This window comes from Streptopelia decaocto (genome assembly GCF_964273445.1).
Source record: "Streptopelia decaocto genome assembly, chromosome: 7".
NCBI lineage: Eukaryota > Metazoa > Chordata > Aves > Columbiformes > Columbidae > Streptopelia > Streptopelia decaocto.
In genome coordinates, this window is record NC_138661.1 from 18185651 (window position 1) to 18209063 (window position 23413).

The 23413-nt window shown below is 36.3% G+C and overlaps 1 protein-coding gene across 3 annotated transcripts in view; it reads left to right on the top strand.

Annotated features, from left to right (window-relative positions):
* The window catches only part of TTC7B (tetratricopeptide repeat domain 7B), a 146558-nt gene that overhangs the window by 28211 nt on the left and 94934 nt on the right, over positions 1 to 23413 (top strand). For all 3 annotated transcript variants that reach the window (XM_082057803.1, XM_082057804.1, XM_082057805.1), the window contains 2 exons: positions 8227 to 8357; positions 10517 to 10638. In XM_082057803.1, the coding sequence (XP_081913929.1) occupies positions 8227 to 8357; positions 10517 to 10638 (253 nt within the window). The remainder of the gene's footprint in view (positions 1 to 8226; positions 8358 to 10516; positions 10639 to 23413) is intronic.

The window sequence follows — 23413 nt, forward strand, 5'->3', positions numbered from 1 at the left end:
TTTTAATAATGGCTGAAGCTAATATTCTCCTAGGCGTATGGCCTCTGGGAACAGGACAATTAAGTTTCTGCAAGTTTTCAGCAGTATATAAATGAGGTAATATGCTGGAAATCACACATAGGCATTATTCAAATACTGTGCATGGCAATATCTCCTATGTTTCTAAGCAATTTTTGTTTGCTTGTGGAAGCAGAGATGAGATGCATGCACAGTAGGATATTGAGGTGTTAATTTGGGGAGGTGCAACTTGTCAGTAACTGAAATAACAAGTATATATTTAACTGGGAAATAAGCTTATCGAAATCTTAGGTAACATGATTCTGATACTGCTATGTAGGTCAATAGACATGATTGAAAAATGAGTTTATAATACCTGGCACTAGAAATCATTGAATATTTCTATAAATGCTTATAGAGGAGCATAGCAATTTACAGAGCTGACATTTCTTAAAATCTACAACCTTGTAAACTTGATTTTAGTAAAGAAATGGTGTTTATATTTACTATAGTGTGATACATTAGTAGACTACTGCAGGTATCTGTCAAGATGGCTGTGTGGTATTAGTGTAACAACTTATTGTTAAGTATGTGAGGGATGTCGTATGTAAGTTAGACTGTAACATTACAGATTGTAGCCTTATTGCTGCAGGCTGTTCTACGTCTCATATTACCTGTTCAAATAACCATGTTTATATTTAGATGATGTATATTGAGTAAGGTGAGACTGTCTTTAATGCTGCTGACCCATATTCAAATTTAATGCTGCATTTACCAAGTTAAATGCTTGGCGATTAATTAGTTCTATTTACAGAAACATGGAAATAGGCATTAGGTTCAGTGGAAGTGTCAGGTGCTTGTGAATTGCTATGTTGCAGTTAGCAGAAGATGCTGCACTTAACTTTAATCGTATACGATTGTAATGAGATCTTGTGCACTGCTAGCCTGTGTCAGCAGACACCAAGCAGCTCTCCATGGAAGAATGCTAAATGAAAGCTGTTTTAGTAATTATGCTGGGGATCTCTGGCCACTTAACTTCCTGAAGTTCCCCTTTCCTCCTCCATGGCTGTGCAAATGTTGCAGCCTATCAGCAAGTAGTCTGCAGCCCTAGGAAGCCTGTGCCACTGGTACTTCCAAGTTTGCCTGTTAAAGCTTCTCTTTCCCCAGTCTATTTTTATGACTTCTGCCCTGCTGGAGCAGGGGCTGGGGGAGAGCCCAGGGGTTCGTCCTGCTTTCCTCAGTGCTGCCTTGAGCTCCAGTGTTTGAAATCCAAACACTCACTGAAAATCATTTGCTTCTTATTAAAATAGGCTTCTTTAGGACTTGCACAGTTTGGTGGTGTGTTTTTCTTATTCTTAGTTTCTTCAAAATTTTTAGAATATCTTAAGATTCTCGCCCTTGGCAGGGTGAGGAGCGGGAGAAAACGTTGGGCCAAAATCAGTGATCCTGGCCTTTTTCCTCATGTTATGGGAAGAACCGTTGTCACAGTGGAGCCCGGTCTTTTTTCCTCAGATGTTCCTGTAGGAGCAATCCTGACAATATACGGCAAAACAATTCAGTACAAATTCCATTGTTGAACCATCTCTCCTGAGCGAACAACTTTCTTGATGATCGTTCCATATACTGCTGTGTGGCTCTTCTGCTTTGGTGAAGGTTCATCAGAGATTCCTACACTCCAAGATCTACAAAAATTATCAGTTCTTTTCCTAGATTTTATCTAGATTTTGAAATTTTTCAGCCTTTCCAGAAGTGGCTTGTCTGTCAAAGGGCTGTACTGTAAAGCAATGATTGGTTGGCACATGTTCTGTAACAAACAAATGCATCTGTGAAAATACTGATCTTTTCTGTTTAAAAATATTATTTGTGCATTTAAGAAACTGCAAATATTTAACTGTTGCTATATTTACAGGAAAAGTGGGACCAGTCATTTCACAACAGTTATCTCAGATTATATTACAAGAAATCCCCAAATATTGTTACTGTTTTATTGTCTGCTTGGATTAATAAGTAGATGCTCACTTCAGAAAAGAGATGAGTATTCCTGTTTGTTTTTTTTTTTTCCTCTTATTTTTAACTTTGAGAAACTTGAAGGCACTTAGAAACACTAGCATAACTGATACTAGTAAAGCCATACTAATGAAATGCCACTGCAGTATGAGCATATGTGATAAAATGCTGTCTTCAGCTCTGGGAAGTTGTGCTTATGTTGCTCTGGGTTTCATCTAGACTGGATTTAATTCTCTGTAAGTAGTCCGTGTTTAAAAGAGTGGCTAGCCAGAGCAGCTTCCCTTAAAATCCAATACGCTGAAAGAAGGGGATATTGACCTCCTTTCTGATGCATTTTCTGGAAAGTTAATTAGCGATGAAACGAGCATCCTGACAGTTGTGTTGAGACTTTTTTTCTCTGTGTCTTGGCTTGTGGGGGGGTGGACCAGGGCAGGGTTGAGTGAGCAATACAAGGTACTTGAAAAATCAGATAGTTTGTGTTTCCTTAGATTGATTAGATTTCCTAGTGGTGTTCCCCAGGGGTCGCTGTTGGGTCCAGTCCTGTTTAACATCTTTATTGACGATTTAGATGAGGGGATTGAGACCATCATCAGCAAATTTGCTGATGACACCAAGTTGGGAGGGAGTGTCGACCTGCTGGAAGGCAGGAGGGCTCTGCAGAGGGATCTGGATAGACTGGAAAAATGGGCTGATTCCAATGGGATGAAGTTCAATAAGGCCAAGTGCCAGGTGCTGCACTTTGGTCACAACAACCCCCTGCAGCGCTACAGGCTGGGCGCAGAGTGACTGGAGAGCAGTCAGACAGAAAGGGACCTGGGGGTACTAATTGACAGGAAGCTCAACATGAGCCATCAATGTGCCCAGGTGGCCAAGAAGGCCAATGGGATCCTGTCCTGTATCAAAACCAGCGTGGTCAGCAGGACAAGGGAAGTGATCCTTCCCCTGTACTCTGCATTGGTGAGGCCACACCTGGAGTATTGTGTTCAGTTCTGGGCCCCTCAGTTCAGGAAAGACATTGAAGTGCTGGAGCGGGTCCAGAGAAGAGCAACACGACTGGTGAAGGGACTTGAACATAAGACCTGTGGGGAGAGGCTGAGGGAGCTGGGGTTGTTTAGTCTGGAGAAGAGGAGGCTTAGAGGTGACCTCATCACTCTCTATAACTACCTGAAGGGAAGTTATAGCCAGGTGGGGATTGGTCTCTTCTCCCAGGCAGTCAGCAATAGGACAAGGGGGCATGGGCTTCAACTCTGCCAGGGGAAATTTAGGCTGGATATTAGAAAGAAATTCTTTCCAGAGAGAGTGGTCAGGCATTGGAATGGCCTGCCCAGGGAGGTGGTGGACTCGCCGTCCCTGGAGGTTTTTAAACTGAGATTGGACATGGCACTCAGTGCCATGATCTAGTAAATGGACTGGAGTTGGACCAAGGGTTGGACTCGATGATCTCTGAGGTCTTTTCCTACCCAGTCGATTCTGTGATTCTAAAGAAAGTTCCTACTGAGTGTATCTGCAGTATGATGTTATTTATAATAAATATGTTTTCTTACTCCCTATTCTTAAATTTCATCCTTTCCTTTATAATAATTACGTTACAAATACCAGTAGGGAATTGAAGAGGAAAAAAATTCCTGCTTTGCTTTTTTAAAAAAAAAAAATCCCCTGTAAGCAAGTCACAATCTTTGATTAAAGACTTCTAGAAATAAGTCCTTCCCTTCCGTGAGATGAGCAGTGTGTTCCTTCTGAGTTCAGAAATAAACTGTGGGTGTTCCTTGATAGCAGGAACTCTAGATTGTTTTAGTTCCTCTCTTAAAGTGACTAGTAAAAGTTTGCCATAGTCTATATTGTTTGTTCTAAATATATAAGCTAAATATGAAGTTTATTTAAAAGGAGATGGATGGAAGTGTTTTTTTGTGTTCACAGCATTTGGAACATTTACCAGTGTTGCTTTGCTTATCACATAGGGCAGAGAACGCACTGTATACTGAAATACACTTGGGATTTATGTGTCTGTTTAAGGAGAACAGGAAGCAAACCCAGAAATCTGTCTATTGATGTGACTCTTCCTCCCTTGCAAAAGCATGTTTATTTACTTAAGTATAAAATAGCTTTTCACTGTTTTATCTCTGTCCATTGGCTTGTCTACTGAAAATAGTAGATAAAACATGAGATCTGTTATTATTTGTGGTTTCTAAAATTTAGTAGCACTTAGACAAGGTACTGTCTGGCATTTTGGAAAATCCTCAGATATATGATGCAGTAAATGTGATAGGCTTTTCTCACCTTTGTGGTTTTGGATTTTTGTAATGGTCTCAATAGTGGTCTGGGTGGTGGGGATACTTGGTAAAGATCTGAACTCAGCTGTGAATTCCCATTTTACCTTCGAGTTATTTTTGACATGGGAGTGTTAATAAGTTTTCTTACAGAACTTAAAAATCTGCTGTGCCTTTTTTTTTTTTTTTCCTCTAAGTGGTTTTTAAATAAAAAGTAATTACTGGCATTGTCCTTAATGTAAAAAACACTGCTTGTCTAAGAATAAGCAAATCTGTTGCACAGGGACTTCTTAAAATTTGTTAATTTTTTTTACTTATTACTGAGGAGTCAGTGTGAGAATATGTGGTGGAAGGGCTGGTCTGCTCTTGTATTTGTGAAAAATGAAATAGGTTACTTGGCATAACCTTGTCCACTGATTTGAGACCATAGACACAAGAATGCCACCTAGAATAAGTGGCTACTGTTTGGTTTCTCTTTTTTTTTTAAATAAGAATAATTTGTAAAGCTTGTGAAGATAAGTAAATCTTTACGAGTTATCTTTTCTTCTCCAAATACTGTTTGTGTTTTTGACAAGCAATTTTAGAATTACTTTGCAAAACATGTAAGCTTAACTAGTACGGACTCATATTCCTTTCACTGCTTCTCACTTTCTTTTCCCTCAGGAGTCATCTTGCTTGATATCAGGAGTAGATATGTACAAGTGTCTTCCCAAAATAAAACTGACCCAGTTCATTGGAAGCTTTTACTCGCAGGTGGTTTTGACTGAAAGGGCTTAAACTTTAAAAGCTATGAATATCAAAGTCAAGTTGGAATACCAATTGAATTGGTGCAGAACAAAACAACAACAAAATTAAACCAGTAGCTATGACCTTTACAACAAATGTGATAATATTTTTTAGCAGTAATATGTACCTCTTTTCCCAATATCTCAAGGAAGTTATAAACAATTTTTCTTCTAGTTTATATGTTTTCATTTTTAATAGAGTATTGAATTGTAATTATTCCTTGTCTAATCAAAACAAATTAAGTGTCCAAACCATCCTGTTAAGTGATCATTTCGGGATAGTTCTCCAAATGAACTTCCTTTTCCAAAGCCTTGCATGCATATAATAGACATACTTTCCCAGGTTGTAATAAACATAATAGGAAAAACACACCAAATCATAGTTGTATAATAAAGTTACCCTAAGAAATACTATTATATACTTAATCAAAGGACACTTAGAATTTTATACTTTCCTTCTGCATTACTTAAATTTTCTGGCAGAGCACTGAGGTGTTTTCATATCTGACAGATAATTCTCAGCTAAAATGAGTGAATGTTCCTATAGTGAGTTTTTCAGATTAAAAAGATTATAGTTGTGACCATAAAGTATAAAAATAGCAATAATAAATCCAAGTCAAATCTACAAATAGCCAGTTGAGTAATATGTTTCATGTAGTGGAGGATTACTGTGGTGCGCTGGCTCTTCATGTCATTGGGAGAAGGGGTGCGGAGGAGTGATCTGCTTACCAACTATCTGATGCTTTCAGTCATTCGACATTTTTATTGCAGCTCATTTATTGTATTTTATGATCACCTCTAAGCCTGAGACTGAAGATGTTTGTGTAGGATATTGCAACGTTTCTATCCAGCATCAACCTTACATTTAGCTCTTATCAGAGGGTCTGTCCAAGCCTACTGCTTACAGTTAGCAAAAAAAACTCGCAGATATATGCCATTTGATTGAAAAATTGAAAGAAAGCAGATTAGTGTGGGCTACTCTAGACTATTTTCAAATATAGCTAAGTTTTAGGGATGTGTCAGGTGAAAACTAACATCAGAAAAGTCCAGGTGTCTGTGTTACTCAGATTTGGCAGATTTTTAAGAGACAGAGAACTTGCGTGTTTGCTACACTTTAGGAATGTGTAAGTTTTTGAAAAGTATATTGAACTTTGTCTTTAGCAGAGAAGTTAGTAGTGAAATCAGGATTTTGTCTTAACTGGATGTATTGCTAGCAAATAGAGCTGTAGGATATATGTTGCTTGTACTGGTAAAAGGGTGACTTGGAGGATAAAGATGGCCAACAAACTGAGACAGACTTAAGGCATCCTCTGAAGCCGGAAATGTCTTGATGGTTTATCATATGGATCAGTTATACTTTGCAGGGAGATACTGAAAGTTAATAAATGTCTTAATGGATCTGGAGGTCAAAAATACTGTATAGTTTATCAACAAGTAAACTCCAGATGCCCTGTCTGTGTCTTCCCAAGTTGTTTTAGTAAGAAAGCTATTGTAATTCCAATGAAACATACTGTCTGCACCTTACAGTGTTGATGGGCATAAATCCTTTTATAAACTATTTTCCAAACTGGGATTTTGTACTATCTGGCATTCTACAGGCATCTGCCCAGTATATAACTGTCTATTTTTTATTATTTTTTTTTTTTAATTTCTTCAGCAATGGATTCTCAAAGCCCAGGGTGATGGAATGAGAATATGTCCATTTAAAGTGTGAATTATGTTAATGTGTTAATGTGGGAGCAGTTGAAGGCATTTTAGGATGAGCATTTACTGCTGACAAGCTGGAAGAAAGACCTGAAATAAATCTCTTAAGAACATGTGGGAAGTGCTACACTTCAAATAAAAATAATTATTCAAATGCATAAAATATGGGGTAACTGCTGAGGCAGTTCACTTGCAGAATATGATCTGGTGATCTGTTGCAGATCATAAACAACAGAGAATGTTTTACTAATATGTAAGAGCAGGCATTGAAGTTCTGCTAATTTGTATGTTTTTGGTTCTTAAGTATCTGATATCAAAACCGGGAAGTCTTTCATCTTCTCTGCTCCGTGCTATTGAGACTCACCTGGAGCCGTGTATCCAGTTTCGGCACAGGGAGTCAAGACAGAGGTAACCAGTTGGAGACTGTCCAGACGAGATAAAACGACTGGCTATTAAGGAAGCATGAAAAGAGAAACAAGTCAGAATTGACATTCTTTGTTGCAAGAGTGTCTTTCTCTCTCAATAAACATAGAAAAAATGTTTTGTAAAGAAAGGAATAATCTTTCTGAGAAGATGATGAAGAGTAATTAATCCAGGGAGGGAGATCTAGGCGTTAGGAAAAAATACTAATTATGAGAATAGCTGAGCTCTGTAATAATTTGCATAGGAAGTCCAAGACATCCCCATTGTCAGAGGCTTTTAAGGACAGGTTAGAGAAGTATCAGGGGTTGGTTGGTTCCTTGGCTAGATAGATGGGTTAGTGTTCTCGAGGTCCTTTCCAGCTGTTTTCTCTAATTATCTTGAAAACTACTCTAATAGAAGTGGCTTGTGGAGGAGATAGCATTGATTAGTAAGAGTTGTTGGGTTTCTATTTTAGGCAAGCAAAGACTTTTTTTTTCTTTCACAGCACTGGAGTGTGTATTTGGATAAGTCAAATAAAGTGCTGAGAGGAAAATACTTCTATGTTTTGATGAGAGTGAGATACCATTTACTACATTTACATACAGAAGTTACATTTCCTAACCTCTTATTTTTCTGCAAATGCGTTTGTTTTTATAGGTGCTTCTGCCTTGCACAGGTACAAAGTTCAGTATTACCCTGAGTGCCTTTCTTTACCTTGCCTTGGTTTCTGTGATAACTCTGGAAAGTGAAGATGTATTCAGTAATTTAAAATTGGTATAGAAAGATGCTAGGCACTTTTGTGGTAGACTGTCATAATGTCTTTTAAATCAAAATGGCTTAAAAAATTACTGCTTCTGGTTTTATAATTATTAAAGAGTAGCTGTTATTTATATATTTGTAACTGTATCAGAGGGACCGTACCCTCATACATTTTTAGTAACTTTTTTTTTCTTTGTTTCTTCTCCTGATCAAAGTGGCTTAGCCTATACTGGTTTTTTGGTATAGGATTATATGACATTAGTTTGTAATGCTTTGTTTAATTTTGTTGTTGTTGTTGTTTTCAGGTCTCTGTCTTGAGAAGTTGCCAATTTCTTCTTCGGCTAGCAACCTCCATGTGGACCGTGAACAGGAGATTGTTACATGCTACGAGAAGGCTGGGGATATTGCTCTTCTGTACCTTCAGGAGATAGAAAGGGTAAGCCAGGATGATTCGCTTAACTGAAGAATTGCGTGGCTCATCTTTCATCAATGTATTACCAACATTTTGGTAACTCTGCTAAAAGGTATCTAGTATTTGTTTTCTTAGGCCTTCAATGCACACTTAAAATTGTAAGTAAATGAGTGTGCCTTAATAACTGTCCTGACTGTTCTCTCAGTCTGACCTCTCAGAAAATACTGCTAGTAGTCTAAAAAGGGACAGAGCTCCTCTGAACTACTATGTATATTCAAGATGCTGATCTGTGGCCTTTTGTTACTCTATGGTAGTTCATTTATGAGCATGGGATTATGGTGTCTTTCAAATGCACATGTAGTAATATGTACATTGTATGTATATATTTACAAGCTTTTTCAGATAATTCTTGAAGAATTAATTTCAAAATGAAACTATGAAGATGGAAAATTAATCTGGTTGATGTTTGTTCGGAGGCAATAACTTAACTGCTTTTAAGTCCTCCTTATAAAACTGCTTGCAGGTAAAATTCTGAAGTAACATTGTACCTGTCAGCAAGACACTGATGTAGCAGTGGGGTGTCCAGAACAGTAACAGGAAGTGTGTTTACTTCAGCTAATAGGCACAACCCTGGGACAGTACAAGTATCACCAGATATGATAGCTCATAAACATCTGATTTTAAAATGTAGATAAACTTGAGATAAATCATAATAGTTCTATAAATCTGATCAGGGCAATGTTCTTGGACTTGATGGCCTGTTCGTCTTTTTATCTCATTAATATATTACTCACTGTATCTATGAAACTACAGTTACTGTTGAAAGTACTTACATATTTTTCCCTAAGGAGTCAGTTGTCTACATCTGAATCTGGACTCTAGAGTTGTTCTACTTTTCATGCTACCTATGAGTAGAAAGCTGAAAATCTGAGTTACTAGGTATGTAGGAGACCTCTTTTTTTGTTGAGGTAAGCTGGTGTGTCTGAGCTTCTTAATGTTAGTCAGAATATAACCAACAAACAGCTCTGCAAAATATTAGGCAAATTGCTGTTTTCTTTTTTCCCTTGTTTTATAAGTTATAGATTATGAATTATGGAAAATTAAAGTTACACTCTTTATTGGGAAAGACCCTAACACTTCATTATTTAAAAGCCTCAGGCTTTTTCTCAATTTAAAAAGATACATAGGCTCTCTTGTTTCCTCCTCTTCATTTGCACCATTAACCTTGTCTTCTATTTCTTACCACCTAGCAGAAACCTTTCACGTGTTATAAATACTTAAAAAAAAAGAAAAAAACGGTACCCTTTGTTTGTAGGAATTACACACTACTGCATTTTATTTAGACTTTGAGATGTGTCTGGACAAAATACAATACACTTGGGGCTCTACTCTGGCTTGTGAACACTCTTAGAATGGAGGAAGCTGGCAACGTCCATCTGACGCTCTGAGAAGTATTGCTGACAGGCCTCAGGCCGGTCACTTGACAGTTGTCTTTGACAGGGTTATTTGATATAGTTCGGGGTCACACAGTGAAATGAAAGGCAAAGGAAACTTTGATGTGATGTGGGAATAAAAGTAATTCACGCTGGTTTTTAAATACCTACACATTTTTATTTTCTGAGGTTTTTTTTGCTCTGAGTTTTTGTTTGTTCTGTTATTGCCTTTTAGTGGCTGGTAGACTATGTGCACTGAACATGAAGGCAAATGAAAGCTAATAGCTCTCCATTTTGAGAGAGCATTTTTAATGCTGATGTAATATAAATATGCTATTTCTAAACTGTTTTTTTTAAATCACTCTGGAGATCATTTTTTATTTTCTTACTGCTTTCTGCAGCAGGCTTTCCTAACCTAATGGATTTTAAGATTTTGAATACCATCACCTCCTGCTACTGAATGTGCTTTTTCTTACACTTCTCTTTTGTATCCCAAAAGTTGCGATAGAAGTATCATGATTTTTAGCTGCATTTCTGCTTGGTGAAAAAGTTACCTTTAAAAGGATATAGCCAAGAGCAAAAAGATTTCTATTTAGGTGGGAGTGGAGGTAAGTATAGAAATATTCTATTAGCCACCGCCTCCAAAGGAAAGAGACTTCTCCAACATGAAGTATTAGCTTCTGTGTAGAAGTCTGCAAAACTTTTTTTCTCTAAATACATTATTTTTTCCTTTTTCATTTGTTTTCTTAGGTGATTAATGCCAATTTACAGAACAGAAGCCCTAAGCCAGGGCCCACTGCACATGAACAAGAACTTGGTTTTTTCTTGGAAACAGGGCTTCAAAGAGCACATGTTTTATATTTCAAGAATGGGTAAGATTTGATTCTCCTTCTTTTCTTTGCCTTTTTTTTTTAGGTTTTGTATTTATGATCTAACTGGGTGTCATAATTTTTAGCAATTGTGAATTGTGTAATCATGAGGCCTCTTATTAATAAAGTAGTAGCATTTTGGATGAAATAGTAAGGCTGCCCATATTGTATTTACTTACAAATTGTAAAATTGTTTAATCAAGTATATTAAACAGAAAGCATTTTATAGTTTTACTTACTAAATGTGAGAACTTAAAATATCTTAAGGTTTAACTGTTTGAAATTTCCTTTATTTTATTACTAGGCATTGTCAGAAAGTCATTGACGCATTGAAACTCTTTATTTTTATAGCTCTGATTTTATAATTTTTTTTCCAAATCTCTTCAGTTATCACTTATTTTAACATTATGCTGCAGGATAAATGTGCATGAAGATCAACAGTATGTATACAATTATACAATTTCCATTGTACCCGCTCTATAGATCCTTATAGATTCTGCATGGGAGATCCTCTGTAATTTATTTTAAATAAGGCTTCCCTTAAAAGCCTAAAAATAAATTCATGTATTACAGAAAATGAAAAAGGATACAACTCTCCCTTTTTTTAGGAGCTTCAGAACTTGGCACAAATGGTTTTTAAGTACATTTCTGACATTTGTTGTTGAAATCCCATAGTTGAAAAGTTGTTCGCAGGTCTAGGAAAATGTGGTTTGATTGAAATATTGGCACTCTTGATAGGACTACTGCTTTGTACCAAAAATGTTGCTTATTCTTTAGAATACATAAACAGGAGATGAAGGGAAATCGTGCAGTGTCTGTAAAGAGTTCGAGATTTTAATGCACGGGTGGTAGAGTGACAAAAGGCTATCCAAGTTGTTAAACCCTTCAGGGATTTCAGCGTGGAAATGATCACTAAGCTTTTGAAATCTCATTCTTAAAGTAATGAGGTAGTGCTGCAATAATGCATGAGCTAAGACTTACATTTTAATTCTGTTTTCATCATTTAATTGCAGGAGGAATGGAATGTTCTGAAAGTTTATTTTTTTTAATTTACCAGAGCTAAAAATAAATTTTCTGGTTTTGTGCCTGCACAAAAGATAAAATATATGTATTGCAAGTATCCCAGTGGTGATCATGGTTAAGAATAAGCTAAAATTTCCGTATTTTGAAGAATTTTGTTTGAAGGCCAGGAGTGGAAACGATCCCTTTATTCTGACATGCTGTGCCTAAAAGCAATGAGCAGTAGATATAGCAGATTAAGATTAATTAAGAAAACAACAAACAACCTGGCAAAAAAGTCATGTAGTGGGTTATTAAGGACCATCCAGACCATAGTAATGTTTTCCTAAACCATATCCATTGGTGTGTGAACCTTGAAAGGCCGATTGTATTCCGTGTACACTCTAATCCTTCACAGGGAAGCTGTTGGTTCCTGTGAACTCCTACATAAGCAGATAATCTTTTTTGCAGTCTTGAGTACAATGGTCACTTGCAGTTTACAAGCTAATGACGCATTATAATGGTCCCTTGCAGTTTACAAGCTAATTACACATGATATATTTAATTTAAAATTTCTTCTTTGAATCTCATTGGCCAGAGCTGCTTTTTTGTAGTATGAGAGGAAGAAAGATGTTAGGAAAAACAGCTCTGTGCCAATCATTATTTTATGTATTCCTGCCATTATATCCTTTAGTTTCCTTTCTTGATTTAGAGCCAGTTCGATTCTTTCAAGATTTCCTAATAAGGTCATTGTTCCAGGCTGCTAGTTCTGTTGTTGCTTTTATGGGTCCCTTCTTGTTTAGTTTTTAACTTGGGTTTTCCAGAACTGAAGAGAACTTTAAATATGCACTTTTCTAATAGTGACAAATTTATAGGATACTTTTACATACATTTATTTTAAGAATGCTTTGCATGTTTTTTGTATTTGTCATCTCCCTTGATGTTAGGTTTATAGAAATTAGATTCAAGATCTTTCCATTGAGCTTTACAACATCATGTTTGAATTCAATCTAAAATGGCAAAGATTATATGAAGATTTGCAAGGAGAGGAAATGTATAGGCAGTTTAGAAATGGAAACATTTCTTTTAAATAAACTTTTTTTTTTTTTTTTTTTTTTTCCAATTGAAGGTGCAAATGTTAAAAAGGGCTTCAGTTCTGAGGAGGAGGCAGGGAATCACCAGAGTTTAATTGCCTGTGAGTGATGGGGAGGAGGAGAAAAGTGTGGCTGTCTGTTCTTATAGGCAGACTAAATCTATTCATACTGCAGTGCAGTAGAATCTCTTCTTTGTGTATGTTCATGAAGTAAGGCTCACACTTGGAAGAGTTAAATCTTAAATAAAAGTTCCTTTCACCAAACTGTAACCTGGCACTGGTTTAAGTCAGTTCAAATATTATCCTGTTACCAGCATAGTGGCTGTGGCAATTTATGCATTGGAGCATGCTTAAAGATCTGAGTAGATGTTTCTGGATAAAATAAATGGATTTTTATTGGATTTTTTTAAACTTCATTTCTACTCCAATAAGTACTAATAAGCAACTCTCAAAATCTGCTGGAGAATTTAATTTGCCTGAAACCCTTTTGCTATGGAGTGGGTTGTGGTTGTTGCTGTTGCCATATATCTAAGGGTTAGTTGGCTAATTGCTGCTTATAATTACATATAATTTTTGTGCATGTGTCAGTTACAAACTAGAAAAGGAAATAAGATAACTTATAAACTATTACTAGTTTATATAACTTATATACTATTACTAGTTTTAGCAGTAATGTGGGGAATATCACTGACTACCCAGAAAGCTTGTTGGTCCACTTTGAATTTCCCCTTTGTTCACTAACTGTACAGAGATTTTCTTTTAAGCTAAGATACCAAGTTTTTGTAGAGCATTAATTGACAATCTTTCAGATATGCATTATCTTGTATGAGAAACTAGAAAGTGTGTGAAACCTAACTTGGCCTAACTTGCTAAGTGCTGGCATTTTGAAAATACATGGAAAAGAAATTATCTTTAAAAAAAGTGGCAATAGTTTGAGTGGAAGGATGCTATTTTAGTGCTCTGTTAAGATACAAATCTGAAATTAATGTTTTCTTCCTAAGTGTACAGAATTTTAGCAAAGAATCAAACTAAATACTCTTATCCCTTGGGAGCAGAGGAATGTTTCAGCTTGGAAATGAGTAACAAAGTTGAGGAAGCTGTTTTAAAACTTAAAGTAGGGTATATGTGCTTTTAAAAAAACATTTTGAAATATGTACGTTTAAATGTCTTTCAGGCTGATTACACAACTTCCATTTAGTCTAGTTGTTGCTTTGTAATTTCAAAGTGAAGGAGTTCAAAGTCTTGATGTTGTTCCAAGAAAAGCTATGAGCTCTGGAACTTTGACATTAGTACTTTAACAAGGCTGTTCTCAATTTAAATGTTCCTGAGAGCGAGAGGACAGTGGTTTATGTACCCAGTAATCCTTCTATCCTAGTGTTTCTGTTGTATTCGTGTTATGAGATAAGCAAGACAAATTTAAATTGTAAATAGTTTTTTTTTTTTGATGTAGCCATGTTCAGAAATATACTAGAAGTGTATGCTCTGAAAGCAAGAGGCTTTCTAGTTGGAGTCTAAAATCAGGTGGCTGTCATGTGAAAACCAGCCTTGGCCACCTTCCAAAGCTCACTCTTGTGGCTTTTCCTGTATCTCACACCCTCTACAAGCATATTGCTCTGTCAGAGTCCAGGATCCATACTGCAGTTTGGTCTGAGCTCCATCATGGTTCACATGCTGAATCAAAGCCTGAGGAACCTGGACCAGATCTGTACTCCTCATGGTGCTATTCCCTGTGCTGGCACTGCAGCAGCGAAGCAAGACCTTCCCAGTCTTCTCCATGAAGTTGTTTTTCAGAAACTGGCTTTTTCTCAATGGAAAATTAATGCCCCCAAACCAAACCAAAAAACCTCAACCAGTTTTTCTGCATATAATTGGTTTTATCGGCTTACGGAAGGTTTGGCAAGTGCAAAAGACCCCAAAACCGACCAAACAAACATGCACAAAACCAAACCTCCTTAGAGCTACTCTAGTATAGGACTTGTCTGTGTAGAAACTGTTTCTTTTACCTGTTTTTCTTTTTCCACCATAGCGTGAATAGGAATAGCATAGGAATATAGGTCTCATGCTAGTGAGGGAGACTGGATGGAAGCCAATCCATAAGTGCTTCTCTTGTATGTGTACATCTATAGAGTGCTCACAGCTGGAGATTTTACAGTGAAGAAATCCATAAGAGAGAAGGATTTATTTAACTGCTTGATATAAATGCACATCAAGGCACTGTATGACACGCTGTCCACTGTGTTAGAGTACAGTGCTAGATGCCCATCACTCTCTGAATCTGCTGAGATCTTGTTGAGTATCCTACATTAGTCTCAAAACAAATTGGTCATTAACTACCGAATAGAAAGTAAGGTGAAATTCAGGAACATGGAAATCCTATGAAGTACCACATTCTTTATAAGTGAGATATCACTGGTATATTGGAAAGTCAGCTGGAAATTACTTCTGTGGCAGTTTTCAGAACAACTTTGTTCTGGCAATAACTTTTCATGTTTATGTGGTTAGGAAACTAAGGCAGAATATATCCAAGATACAGACAAAAATGATTGTTTCGTGATTGCTAACAAAAATGAGTTTTCAAAATATACTTTAATATCTGCCATATCAGATGCTTTCCTCGTCCTTATTTAAGATACTGTTCTTACTCTGTTCGTTTTCATTGAAAAAACAATATGTTTGAATGCAAGGGGAAATTATTATTCCCTCAGATTCAAATAAGATCATCTATCAGGAATACTTTCAGTCCTTGTCGTGTGTTTACTGCTCAGAATTGTGTCTTCAAGAGTTATTAAAATAAGATTCCATAGTGAAGTGATAGAGAATCTGACAGTTTTATGTGGAGGACTGAACTGCATATAAACACGAAGGAATTACTTTTATTCAAAATAATCTCAAATAACTTTGTAATAATTAATTATACAAAGCACACTGGAAGAGTAATGTTAGTATCTGAGTCGATCTTAAATTTTGAATAATTTTAATAATTTGCAGTTGGAATTCTGAGTCTAGCTCACTTTTTCTGAGACAATGTTGAGTGCTTTTTAGCCCATGAACTCCAAGTGTTGCTGACTGTGCCTGTTGCTCACATTTGCAAGCATCAAGTTCAAGGTTTTGGCTTTATGTTGTGTTGTGATGGGTATTAAACAAAGAGGCATTGAAGCCTTAAACTGGGGAGGGAGTAGTTAGTGCACTTCCGCTGCTCCCCCCAACATACTTGCTGTCTTTAACGCTCTTATTTTTACTTCCTTCTCTGATTCTGATTTTGTTCTGAAGAACACTGCTGCATGTGCCAGGTATCACATGGCATGGCTGTGCCAGAAGTTTGTTGGTTTGTTTTCTTCTTGTTGTCCCTTCCCTTGCAGGTTGTATGACAGGGATTCACAGGGTCACACAGGCTGGAGGGGGCTCTGAGGGGCCGGCTGGGCCTCAGCCCTGCTTGCTGCACAGCCGGCGCAGAGCTGCTTGCTCAGGGCCTCGGCCATTGGTTCTGCCTGTCGCCAAAGATCGAGGTTCAAATTCTGCTGAAGTTTGAGGCTTAGGTGTTTTGTGAACAATATTCATGAGATAGATCACCTGAATATGAGCTGCAATAACCTACAACTAGTTAAATATTTCAAGTTTCTTTCTGTTTAAAGTGATTTTTCTCTGAAAGACAGTTAGTTGCTCTACCTGGATGATAGCTATTTTCACCAACAGAAAGATTTTGTTCTATGAATTTGGCCTTTTTTGTTAAATCTTTAGTAATAGTTTAACTTGGAGCTTTTCAGTATTTTTTAATTATTGGTTACTAACTACATTGGTTCTTGTTGAAATGTGTTTTTAAACTGGTTAATATTATGCTGCCAGTTTTAACTGCAAAAATGTTAATTGACCCTGTAACTTCAAAAGGAGGAAATTAGAAGGTAGGAGTACTAATTGGTGCTGAATTTCTTTATGTTAATATTAGAAAGTCATTTGCTAAGCATTAAGGTAAGTTAGTCAAGGAAAGAGTGCATGTATTTTGGTCATGGTGATAAAGAGAACTGGCTTTTGGAAGAACTAGGAGACTAATTATGTACAGAGCTTTAAGAAAAAAAAAGAAGACTAGTAGTAATAAAGGAGGATCCGTCTTTATTTTAAATAGTAATAACTGTTCATAAGCTATTTTTCGAAGAGCTACCGCATTATATTTTTTTGTCTCTTTTGCACTGTCCTCTTAAGCTATAGGCAGTGCGGTAGCAATCAAATTGTACCAGCATGTTTATATTCAGCAATTAGTGAACAGGAGACTGGTACAGTGCTAAGAAAAGCTGAATATTGTGCAGGTGTTTGAGGCTGTGTGTGTCTGTTTTCATTTGTTATTGAGATTAAAGACATTTGAAAATTCATCAATTCTTTCAAAGTATCCATTGCTCTAGTTATTTCCTCGTCATTGACCAAACAATTTACAAAGTTGCTTTAAGTTATTTAAGATAAGAAACACTGTTAGACTGACCATGGTGGATATTCTCTCCTGTGAATACCTTGGAGACATAATACATGTTACAGAATGCTATACACTAGTCAAAGGTTGAAAGTCCACATCCTTTCCATTTAAAATACGTAACTGGCAGGATGATGTGTTATATGACCAGTTGACCGAAGATTGCCTTTTTTTTTTTTTTTTTTTTTTTTGGTGACATTCAAGCATTTTCATGTTTGTACCAAACCAGTTTTGTGTAGGTTTGGTACACATCTTAAATCTGACCTTTTCTGCATCTCAAATTCTTCTTCCAGTGCTGGCCCACTGTCCCAAATGACTTTTTTTTCTGAACTCACATTTGATTCACTGTATTTTAAGCATGAGAAGGTAAAAGTAACACTTCCTTCTCTGGCTGTATGTTGGTGCCCATGTGCATTTTATTTCTCTCCTGTGCATAAGGAAACTGCATATGTATAAATAATTTTTACAAAATTTCAGTGCTTTTTTGTTTACCAAATCCCCATGTTACTGCAGCATGGGTATTTTAAAACAGTGTTTCTTTGGAAACAAGTAGCTCCTCAGAGATCACATTCAAACAGACGCATGTCTGGTAGGCAACTCAGCAGTGAAGTAATCTCAATTACTTTACTGTGATATTTTTATGAGACTATTGCCAGGATAGTTTTTAGAGCTGGTTTTACGTTCCTTCCTGAAAGAAGTGTTGCTGTAAGCCTCATGCGTAGGAGTGCTGCATGAATTCTTACCCACAATGAATGAACAGAGGGGGAGTATAAAGAAAGGTGATTACTGATATATATTCTGTTTGTGCATTTTGAAGTATTTGCACAGACTATTCTTTTCCAGAAAGTGTTGTCCCTCTTTGTAGATACAACTCACATTTTGTGTGTTGTATGTAGTATGAATTTGGAGAGTTTTGGCTCTCCTCGCTTTTGCCCAAGTTAATGTATTGAGTTACACTGAACATTGGTTCATTATTAATTTGAAGAGTATAACAATAAAAGACACCTTAGTAAGTACTATTGTGTAGGAAAGAAGAAAGGAAATCTTGTCCTCTATTACTTTGGTTTAGTATGAAAGCCTGATAGCAAATAGAAGAGTTGGCAATAAAAGGACAAAAGTCTTATCAACTATACTGATGGATAAGTGGTACGTAAGCAACTTGAAGTAGTGGAAAACTGAGTGTTTTTCCAATTTTAACATCTTTAGCTAAACAGAAACAGTAGCTTCAAAATTAAACGTCTCCAGGGTTACCAAGGGACTTAGAAAATCAACAAAGGCTTGATAACCTCTTGTTTTGTTGTTCTTTAATTTTTTTCTTCTCCCTCCCCATGTTAATTTTTGCTATCACTTTTTGCACTTGATGTATTGCTGGTTTTATGCTGTTGTCCAGTATATTACACTTTGCCTTTCATGTTGGACTTGAAGGAACACTTTGAATTGCTGACTTCATGCTGGTCATAAAGAATCCCTCCCTGAGACAGCCAGGCATGGTCAGTGGCAAGAATACAGTGTTGGTGAATGCCCCCTTCCCAGCTCAGCTTTACTCTTCATAGGTGTTGCCCCTAGTTTGGTTTCATTGCAAGAGTAGCTCTGTATTCCTCCCACCCCTTCTCTTCTTTGGTGTCACCGTTGGGAGGGATGAACCACATGCAGTGCTCAGGGTTTGGCTTTGTTGTTACTCAGCACTGTTTCTGATTAAATATCTGATATGTCACTTCAGATCTTGGCTTCTGTCAAATGTTACGGTTTTGTTGATGCATCCCACCTGTTTTGTTGCTGCTTAAAAATCTTGCATCTTAACAGGATATACTTCCTTTGTAGTTTCTGCTGATGATTTCTGACCTTTGAATCTTTAAGACAGGTTGTAAAACCATGCCCATGTTGGTCACTACTGAAGTTCTTTGTGCATTTATCATGCTTGATATTAAACTGAGTAACCTCCTAGGTCTTCAGTTTGCTATTCTAAACAAAATCACAGTTGGTGCTGCACATGCTTCTTTCTAGTTCTGCCGGAGTTTTTATATTTACTTTTATATATAGATAAAATAACTCTATAAAGTTTATGACCTTACAAATTGATGTGTACTACAAAATTAAATATTTACCAGGGTAAATTCTAAATAGAATAGAATAGAATAAATATTTTATTCCCTCTGTTAACTGATTTCCTTAGTAAAATTTTCTGGCATGTTTAGCACTTTTTTCTCCTTAAACCTGAGGGAAAACAGGCACAGACATTAGTCACAGCCCACCTGAAGCACCATCAGTTGTGCAGAAGACAACATTGTCCATTTGGTCAGATGTTTAATGAAGATATTGCAGAAAGCCATAGAATTTCAGTCCTTTTTTTTTTTTTTAATTTTTATTAAATTCATCTTTGTAGGGCTATATAGAGCAATTTCTCTAGTATGGTAGATGGTGTGCCTCAGTTTAGGATGTTGTTCAGTTACTGCGAAAGAGTTAATCTCTAGATTTGTCACATTTCTTAATTTTGTTTATATAGTAACTTGATTAAATGTAAAATAATTTCTGTTCTTAATGTGTAAATTACTCTTAATTTGCTGAAAATTATTAGTGAGAGTGTAGAGATTTAAAACATTGTTATATTTTTTGTGTAAACATGTCAGTCATACCAAAGTTACTGAAATGCCGCTGTTGTGCTTGGCTCGCGTGTTAAGAGTTTTGCCTGCCCTTACTCCTTCTCTTTAAAACAAATACCTTTGTTTTCTTTGCTCTTGGAATTCTTGGGAGAAAAAAAAAAAACCTTTAGAACTTATAATGTACCATTGTGTTAACAAACATTGCATTTCTTTTTCTTGAAATAAATATAGAGCAAAAGAGTGGAGAGAGTATGCGCTTTGGGAAGTGAGCTCAATTCCAAAAGCTGTTTCTGTTTCATTGCTTCCATGAAGCAATCTAGATCTCATTGTTTTCAGTTTTTATCGTTTTAAATTACATATAGTAAGCTTCTGTAGTGAGGTAATAGTTAGGCTAGTGTAAGTAACTTAATGTGCTCACTGGCATGGCTTTGGATATACTTTTTTCTCTTAAATGGGATAAGTACAAAAATTTTCGCTACCAAATGGCAGAAGAGGTGAGGTTTGGTCTAAGATCACTAAGCAAGGATTTATTCTAATTCCATGTTTAATCTATAAAAGGCAATTTTAAACTAAATATATGGGTTTTTTTAATTGATAAGCATAAGGGAAATGCCTGACAAAGAAAGCTGTTCTCACACCAATGGAGAAGATACTATCAAAATCTGCTGTAAATAAAAAGTAAATTAATCTTATCAGCTTTCTGAGGTCACATTTAAAACTTTTGTACCCTGTTTTGAGTATATTGTGATTAGATCTCACTCTCTTTGTTATAAGGAATGGTGTTCGGTTCTTTTTCCTAACATCTTTCAAATAGAGACTGCTTCTTATTGAGCAGTTTCTTTCATTATTTTCTACTTCTTTTTTTGATGTGTGTATGTTTAAGAATGCAAAGATAAGAAGTATTTGTCTGGGGTGTGAGGTTTATCTGGACCACTACTGTCAAAGCACTGTGGTGTCTGATGCCAAACATGCTTTTTAAAACCAAGAAACTTCTTGGTGGTGAAGGTGACGATTTCGTTTGTGCCAAAAGTTTGCCGCTGCTGGCCTACGTGCTTATATTCAGGTTTTCTGATCCTCCATTGAAAGTCTGTCCTTACTGCCCCTTAGTTTTTTTCCAGCACTTTCTTTGTATCATATCTACAGTTATTGATCGATCTCTCTGTTTAGGAGTGAGCACATTTGCATAGATGCAGTTAAAATGTTTCAATTATTCTAAACAGAAATCCTGCCTGAAGCTTTCGAAAGAGCATAAAGTTGATTTTGCATCAGAATAATTAATTACATTCCGACATAAATTGTTGGAATGAAATTCCAATAGCATGAAAAAATGTAGCCACAAGGGTACAAATTAGCCCTAAGGACAGTGATCCACACAGGAGATTGTACCTTTAGATCCTAGTTTCCAGTCTTTAACTGATACAGTGCTACTTGCGGAGTCAAAGTAGGGTTTTTTTGTTCTTGATGATACACAACAGCAAACATTTTAATTAGTGCTTAAAAACTAGGAAGATGTGATTCAAAGGGCTTGACTCAAGCATGTCCTGGTGGGAGGCAGTCATATAAACACACACATATGTAAGCAGCAATGCCCGTGGGCTCTCTTGGTCATGTCTGAAATCACTGAAAATGTGTCAGCTCTGAGTTTATGTACCTTAAAACTCCTTGTCTGGAGAACAGAAGGGATCTCAAAGTCATTTACAGACACTGTGGGACATTGTTTTCTAAGTTAACTGAATCTTTTGCTCTGGCATTTGATCGGCCCGGGTGGAACTGCTAACACGAAGGCACGTGGTAGTGAAAAGCAGGTAAAAGTTGTGTGTTTCCAAGCCTAGGCAGGAAAAATATGTGCCAGAATACTCACAACCCTCATCTCTCCAATGTTACGAACTGTTAACAAATACAGGAAATGTACTTTGCTAAAAGCAGTGCAGTGTGGAGATCTACCATATTGTTCATGCTACATTTTGCTTCATTACTTGTCTCTTAAAGCATTTAACTCAATTTCTGTGTGATTTAGATGGTGGGTTTGAAATATTTTTTTTTAGTATGCTTCATATAGAAGGTGCTTGACAAATCTGTATTGTGTTTGTGTACACTTGTGCAGTGGATCAGTGTTAAATGCTTTATGAAGCAAAAACTAATTCTATATTTTATGTTTTTTGTTCTTGTACAGTTTTACTGCTTTTTCCATGACACAGTAGAACTTCAGTCACAAGTTTCAGTCCTTTGCACATGCTTAAAAAATGTAATGGGTAACTAGCAATAACTTGTCATGAAGTTCATAAGAACTTTTAAAAGTTGCATACTTTTCCATAAAGTCATTTTTTTCTTGTAACACATCAAAACGCATAAACTTCATATGGAAAACAATGCTAATTCTTAAAATTACATAAATATTTAAATTATTGTGATAGAAGTTCTACTACATAATGTATATTTCAACTGTACTGGGAAATTAGTGTTTCAAGCTGACAAGTTCTTGCTCTTTTTCAACAATTTTGCAGGGAACATTTCAGTCTGTCTGTTTGGGTTTGTGGGTTTTTTTGTTGTTTGTTTTTGGTTGTTGTTCGGTGTTTGTTTGTTTGTTTCTTTGTTTTTAATCGTTATGAGGACACATCTGTGACTTTGCAATACAGTCCTGGACAGAAAGCTCCATTCATGGGAAATATGCACTTAGAGCAGAGGACTTAAAGCTGGGATTCCAATGGTCTGGTTTGGGCTCTCTAAAATATTTGGTGCGTGGTATTACTGACTGGTTTGTATTTTGGCCTGCTGAAGGTGCTCAAGGAATCCAGCTTCCACTGAATTCAGAGATTCTCTCAAAACTTGGCCTGCTGTCTCTCTGTACTTATTTGATTAGTATATGAAGTTGGTATAATATAAATTAGCTATTAAGAGGCCTGCATGTGTTAAATATATAAATATTTCATGCAGTTGTTTTCATGTTAGATGTATACACAAGATTAATTTTCCTTAATATGTGCTAGCTGTTCACTGTATGACCAAGCTCTGCTGTGACATGTGGAATTTTTACAAACAGTCATTATTTCTTGTGTGACAGGTGATTATTTCTTTTTAACCAACTGGTGGCTTACTTTGACGTAACTTTCAACCTGTTCATACAGGTTTTGTCAGTTGGAAATGCTAGTTCTTTTTAAATGAGCTTTTATATAAAAGCATTTTGGAAGGTGAACTTGTGTTAATGAAACATGTCTGTCTGTGCTGGAGACTAAAGTTTCTGAAATACACTGATAACCCTTTATCATATAAAACAGAACAGAGATGACCTCTGTCATGTAATCTGAAGAGTAAAATAAGTGAGTGGGTCTCCATGTAAAGTGGTGAGTCCTACAGTTCTATAGCAAGAGCTCTTGCATCAAACACTGGTTTCAGGTGTTCTGCAGCTAAATTTAAAGAAAGTATCCATGTTAAAATTATGGATTTTTTAAATTTGTACAAAGTTGCAATTCAGAAGCTATTTAAAATAAAGTTGTGAATAAAGACATCAGAGTAAGGAAGGCAATTTCAGCATCAGCTTTATAGTGCAGTGCAATATTGCTTTTACTTGTGGAAAACTTAATATGTGATATTTATTTTCTCTTTTGAGCCCGTGTTAGGTAAATGTTA